Consider the following 6,723-nt stretch of genomic DNA (forward strand, 5'->3'; position numbering starts at 1 on the left):
AAACTATCTGTTCTGTAAGCCTTCACCTGAAGTACAATAAAATATTAAAAAAAAAAAAAAGACTGTATAATAAAACGTGCCCCAGACTGTGCGTTGCAACTCTGTAACGTGTTGATCCGTGCGGTGGGCCTTCTGCGTGTCATTTTTGTGACTCCAGTGAATTTCATCCATTGTATGATATATTTCACACTACTAGTGAGTACTGAGTCTTTTATTTTCACCCCTCCTAGGAATTTGCAGTCTTTCAATTCTCTAATCTTGGGGAATGTCCCCTTGTTCCAAACGGAAACCATCTTGACCGCTCCCGAGATCATCCTTCATCCCAACGCAAACGAAATCGACAAAATGTGCGTCCATTGTGTCCGAAACTGCGTGGAGGTCACCAAGGTAATGGAAATATCTGTGTTGTCTCCCAGATGGCATCTTGAGGTTGGGTGAGAACACAGATTCTGGTTCTTTTCTTTGTCGCGGACATTTAGTCTCTTCTTGCCTCCTCCTTTGCTAGCTGACTAGATTTTGGAGTGGCCCAAGGCTTGGTCCTGGCCCCCGTTCTTCTCTCCCTATTCATAAGCAGTACCGTGGCTTTTAATACCACCTCTACAGAGAAGACCACCTTTCTGTCTCCAGCCCAGAACTCTCTACCACGTACCACACTTACCTAGCCACTTGCCTACTTGATGTCTCACCCTGGACCTTAGACTTGGCATGTCCAAGATGGAAATCTTGATTTCCCTCCTCACAACCTGGTCCTGCTGCAGTTTTCCCCACTTCAGGAAATGGTTTGAGCCCCATACCTGGGGGACACCCTTGATTGCTCTGTTTCTCTCACCCGTCCATATCCAGCCCATCAGTGCGTCTGATTGACTCACTCCCAAACACACCTGTGACCTGAACTCTTGTCTCCTATTCCATGTTACCATCCTGTTTCACATCACCATCATCACTCGTATGAACAATCGCAGTAATTTCCTACAATCCGCTCCCCAGCACAGGCAATCAGAATGATCTTTTTAAGAATATAAATCATTTCAAGCCATCTATTGCATACACCCCCCACCCCCCCAGTCACTTCCCTTTTCACTAAGACTATAATCCAAACACCTTATCATGGTCTGCAAGGACCTCCACAGTCTAGCACCTGCCTACCTTTCTGACCTCAGTTCCTACCTCTATCATGCTCCACCTTGCTCCAGCCTCATTGGCCCTCTTTTGTTGGTCCAGCAGGTCACACTAGCTCTTCCTTGAGAACCTCTGCGTGAAACACTCTACCCCTAGGCCTTCTCACACCTGGCTCCTTCTAGTTCCTCTCTATCATATCACTCACCCTATTTTCTGCTAGCATTTGTCACTGACCTGTTCTTATTTATTTACTTGCTTATCTGCCTCTTGGCCGTCGCATGCCACTAGAATGCAAGTCCCATGAGAAAAAGGACCCTGTGTGTCTTGTTCACTTTTGAATCCTCCGCACCTAGAATAGTGTCTAGCACATAGTTGGCTCTCAGCAGATGTTTGTTGAATGAACATTGGCTGGAAAATAACCCAAAGTTTATACCTTGCTAAAAGTGGAAAAATAAGGCTGTCTTTGTAGATAGTGGATATCACACCCCTCACAATGCTAATAACTCTTCTTTCCTTCCTTGCTTTGTTCAGGAAGTCATGTATATTTGAGGTACTTTTTTTGAGTATAAAACTGACTGTAGAGATTATGAATAGGGCACTTTATTTCACTGTCCTTTGAATTAATGACTAAATTGTACATATTTTGTAATCTGTCCTAATAAAGCTACTTATGAAGTCTCTTAAGTCTCTTACCTTATAGGTGTTACATCACTGAGTCTTTGTAAAGGAAAACAAAACAATTTCCAATGAGTAAAAGCAGGATAGACTATCTGTACAATTTTATGGGTATTAATCACATCATTTACTTCAGTTTAACTGCCCCCTCCCCCACCATTAGGTAGATTTGAAGCTTTTGGTGAAACTTGTATTATCTTCATAACCGTTTTCTTTCAAATGAAAATGATTTTTACCTGTCTTCTTGGGAAATGTTGGGAATGTACTTTATTCAAAAAAATCTCTACACACGAACATTGATGACTAGGTAATTTAATACAGCTTAACTACAATACCTCTTTGATCTTCAGGATTTATCTTTCATAGCAAAAAAAAATGAGCATGAGTTTTAAATCAACATCTTAATGACCTTATGTATAAAATGGAGATGATAATACTACCCAGCTTCTAGAGTTTTTGTGAGGATTAAATGATATAAAACGTACAGAGAGTTTAACATAGTACCAGCACTTAGTAACTCTAAATAAATGTTAGCTATTATTGTTTGTACAGTAAAACCTGTGAAAGCTGGCACCTGTGTAAGGAAGAAACCTGCCAGAGAAGGAAAACGCGAGTATTTTCCAGTAATAGTGAGCAATAGAAAAGTGGTAAGACTGTATCCTGTCAAAGGTGGAAAACTTGCAAGACCCGGAAAAATAAGACCGTCCCATCGAGTTCCGGCTCTCACAGGTTTCACTGTATTAGTTTACTATTAGTATTAGTATCAGTAGCAGAAGAAGTAGTTGTTGTTATCCTCATTTTATAGATGGTGAAACTATGGTTCAGAGAAGTTATGTGTAACTCACCTGATGGTTTGCTGTGATGAACCACGCTTCATTAAAAGAAGAGAAAGTCTTGACTGTACAGCAGGGAGATGTCAAATTAGCAGATTTGTTCTGGGACATTGGGCAGTCAGTTCACCTGACTCTGTGTTTTTCTGTCTGCAGATATGGAAACTAATGTTTTATCCTCCCATACTGTAAGGAGTGGATGGTCATTGTTATTATGTTAGTTAATCTTTATTGCATTATAAGCCTTTTCCAATCTTTGTGACTTACAACGATTTCTTAGCTCATGGTTCTGTGGGCTGAGTTCTGCCAGGTGGTTCTTCTGGTCTTGGCTGGGCTCACTCATGTGTCAGTGGTCATCTAGCAACTGATGACTTCAGTCACATGTCTGGTGGTTGGCTGGCTGTTGGGCTGGGGCACCTTGGCTTTCCTCTGTATGGCTTATCATCCTCTAGTAGGCTAGCTCAAGCTCATTCGTATGGTGGCTGCAGGGTTTCATGAGCATGCACATGAAAGCTGCAGGGTCTCTTGAGCCCTTGGCTTGGAACTTGCACAGTGCTGCTTCTGCTGCTTCCTGTTGGTCAAGTGCAGTGATCCACACTGGCCAATGAGGCCAGCCCAGGTATGGGAAAGTAGATTCTATCTCTTTAAAAAAAAAAAAAAAATTATTGTACTTTACATGAAGGTTTACAGAGCAAACAAGTTTCTCATTAAATAATTAATACATATATTGTTTTGTGACATTGGTTGCCAGCACCATGACATGTCAATACTCTCCCCTTCTAGACCTTGGGTTTCCCGTTACCAGCTTTCCTGTCCCCTCCTGCCTTCTTCTCCTTGCCCCTGGGCTGGTGTGGCCCTTTAGTCTCATTTTGTTTTAAGAGCCTGTCTAATCTTTGGCTGAAGGGTGAAGCTCAGGAGTGACTTCATTACTGAGCTAAAAGTGTGTCCAGGGGCCATATTCTTGGGATTTCTCCACTCTCTGTCAGACCAGTAAGTCTGGTCTTTTTTTGTGAGTTAGAATTTTGTTCTACATTTTTCTCCAGCTCTGTCCGGGACCCTCTGTTGTGCAGATTCCACCTCTTGCTGGAGGGAACTGCAAAGTACTGTGGTACTTTTTGCAGTGTAGCATGGTTGTTAACAATAAAGTGATTTTCGATTACTAGCAAGACTTATTACTAAACGCTAGCGTATACATAGAAGGGAAAACAGACAATAAACTATTGAATTTTCCCTGGATTCTTATTTTGCCAGCATTTTGTTCGGTGGATGAATGGCAGCTGCATAGAATGCCCTCCTCAGAAAGGGGAAGAAGAAGAACTTGTTATCATAAGCTTTTTCAACGACATTTCTGTGGACCCCCAGATAATTGAGCAAGCTGTTATGATCCCCCAAAATATCCACAGAATTCTGATCAATCTTACGAAGTACCTGCAAAAATGGAAGCGCTATAGACCTCTCTGGAAACTGGACAAAGCCATTGTGATGGAGAAGTTTGCTGCTAGGAAACCTCCTTGTGTAGCATATGATGAAAAGTTGCAGTTCTATTCCAAGATCACCTACGAGGTCATGCGTCACCCTTTAGTTAAGGACGAGCACTGCATTAGGCTTCAGCTGGGGCCCCTGGCACGCACCGTGCAGGAAAATGCCAAGTCCTGGGTGGTTTCTCTTGGGAAACTTCTCAATGAATCAGCTAAGGAGGAGCTCAGTAATCTTCAAGAAGAGATCGAGGTACTTGACCACTGAGTTTCATTAGAATTACTTTTCAGGAAGGTCTGTCTTTGTATGGTTGTGTTTCTTCTACATTTATTTAGTATCTTTTGAACTTTCTTTTATAGTTCTTGGCCAAAAACCTTAAGAAGAGCCCCAGTAACCTTGAAGATCTCAAGTTTGTCCTTGCAACAATTGCAGAAATTAGAAGTAAATCTTTAGTCATGGAACTCAGATACAGGGATGTCCAGGAGCGATACCGTACCTTGGCAATGTACAACATCTTTGTAAGTGAACTTCTCTTAAGTATTTCACAGTTGAGTTGAATGTTACTGTTATTTGCTTTCAAGTCGGCTCCAATGTATAGTGACCTTATGTACAACAGAGCAAAATGTTTCCTGGACCTGTGCCATCTCCATGGTCTTTGCTGTGTTTGAGCCCATTGTTGTGGCTATTGTGTAATCCATCTCATGGAGGATTTTCCTCGTTTTTGCTGACCTTGTACTTTACCAACTGTTATGGATTGAATTGTGTCCCCCCAAAATGTGTGTCAACTTGTCTAGGCCGTGATTCCCAGCATTGCATGATTGTCCACCATTTTGTGATCTGATGTGATTTTCCTGTGTGTTGTAAATCCTACTTCTGTGATGTTAATGAGGTGGAATTAGTGGCAGTTATGTTAATGAGGTAGGACTCCATCTACAAGATTAGGTTCTATCTTAAGTCAGTCTCTTTTGAGATGTAAAAGAGAGAAGCGAGCAGAGACAAATAGGGACCTCATACCACCAAGAAAGTAGTGCTGGGAGCAGAGCACGTCCTTTGGGTCCCTGCATTGAGAAGCTCCTAGACCTGGGGAAGATTGATAATCCCTTTTTTTAAGTTAAATACTAAGACCGTTTTCAGAGATACTTTTCAAATATGCTGCCATAGATTTGTTTCTAAATAAGTGACTTTAAAAAATAAATCTTACAGGTAAAGTAACCCCACGGTTATTTAGAGTAGTGAACATTTAGAGATTATTGACTGATTTTCCATGGCTCAAGTACTATTTTTTGTACATTAGTCTGTGACAGCACACTGTTTCAATTCTCCCTCTTCCTTTCTTTTCTTCTTTTTTGGACTACTTTCCTTTAATAAATAAAAAACTCTTACAATGATAATTATTATTATAAGAAGAAGAAGGAAAAGAAGGAGAGACAGATGGAAGATGGTAAAACGAACTGGTAGAAGGACCCTGAGCCCAGAACTAGACGGTGCCCAGTTACCACTACCGATTGCTCTGACTGGGGTCCCCACAGCGGGTCCCGGACAAAGCGGGAGAAAAATAACAGAACAAAAATTAAATGCACAAAAAAGACCAGACTTACTGGTCTGATAGAGACTGGAGGAACTCCCAAGACTATGGCCCTAAGACACCCTTCTGAACTGGAACTGAAGCCATTACTGGAGACTGCCCATCTGCCAAACCATAGACAGGCCCATAACATAAACAGCAACCCCCGAGAGCAACGTGTTCCTTAGAACAATCTATTATACGAGATCAAAAGGGCAATGTTTGCCCTAATGGTGAGAAGGCAGGAAGGGGTAACAATTCAGGATGAAAGGAAATGAACCTAGGACGGCAATGCGGGGAGGGCAGGCACATTGTGGGGAATGGAAACAGCACTTTGTGTATGAACTATCACATGGGACACTAATTTGCTATTAAAGCTTTCACCTAATGCACAGTTAAAAATTAATAAAAAAAACAAAACTAGTAGAAGATAATAATTACTCTGCGTTTGTTTAGGGTAGTGGTACAAATGGTTTGCACTGGACTACTAACCTGAAGGTTGGTAGTTCGAACCCTCCAAGTGGTGGAAAGACCTGGCAGTCTGCTGTCGTTAAGATCACAGGCAAGAAAACCCTACAGGGCTCAGTTCTACTCTGTAACACATGGGATTGCCATGAGTCAGAATCAAGTCGATGGCCGTGGGTTTTTTTTGGGAGGTGGATCTCCCTGAAGTTGTATGTCAAATTTTGTGTACTGTGCGTTTTTCTGATGAGATTTCTAGCTCTCAGCCTGGTCTACTGCTCAGAAGAGTGCTTGAAGCAATCAAACAGCGTTAACTGCTGAAATGAAAATTTTAAGCAAATCCAGACTTATGACACCTGTTTGTGTCTCCCTCCAAGTTTGCTTTTTAAACTCATTCTTTTTATGATGCATGGCACCCTTGGTGCAGAATCCTCGGATACAGTGATTCTCCTCTTGTTTCTGTGATACCAACTGGAGGAACAAAGCAAAGGAGAAGAGGCATCTGCTTGATTGAGGGAGATGTCCCAAGTGTCCGTGTTTAAGAACATAAATGCCACCTACTCAGGAGGTCTTAGTTTTTTTTTTAAATAATATGTT

At 41.7% G+C, this 6,723-nt stretch overlaps 1 protein-coding gene across 1 annotated transcript in view; it reads left to right on the top strand.

Moving 5' to 3' along the window:
* Positions 1-6,723, top strand: part of DNAH10 (dynein axonemal heavy chain 10) — a 136,665-nt gene that overhangs the window by 41,826 nt on the left and 88,116 nt on the right. The window contains exons 18-20 of the mRNA XM_004384997.1: positions 231-387; positions 3,876-4,352; positions 4,460-4,618. Coding sequence (XP_004385054.1) covers positions 231-387; positions 3,876-4,352; positions 4,460-4,618 — 793 coding nt within the window. The remainder of the gene's footprint in view (positions 1-230; positions 388-3,875; positions 4,353-4,459; positions 4,619-6,723) is intronic.

Source organism: Trichechus manatus, unplaced genomic scaffold (assembly GCF_000243295.1).
Source record: "Trichechus manatus latirostris isolate Lorelei unplaced genomic scaffold, TriManLat1.0 scaffold00131, whole genome shotgun sequence".
Lineage (NCBI taxonomy): Eukaryota > Metazoa > Chordata > Mammalia > Sirenia > Trichechidae > Trichechus > Trichechus manatus.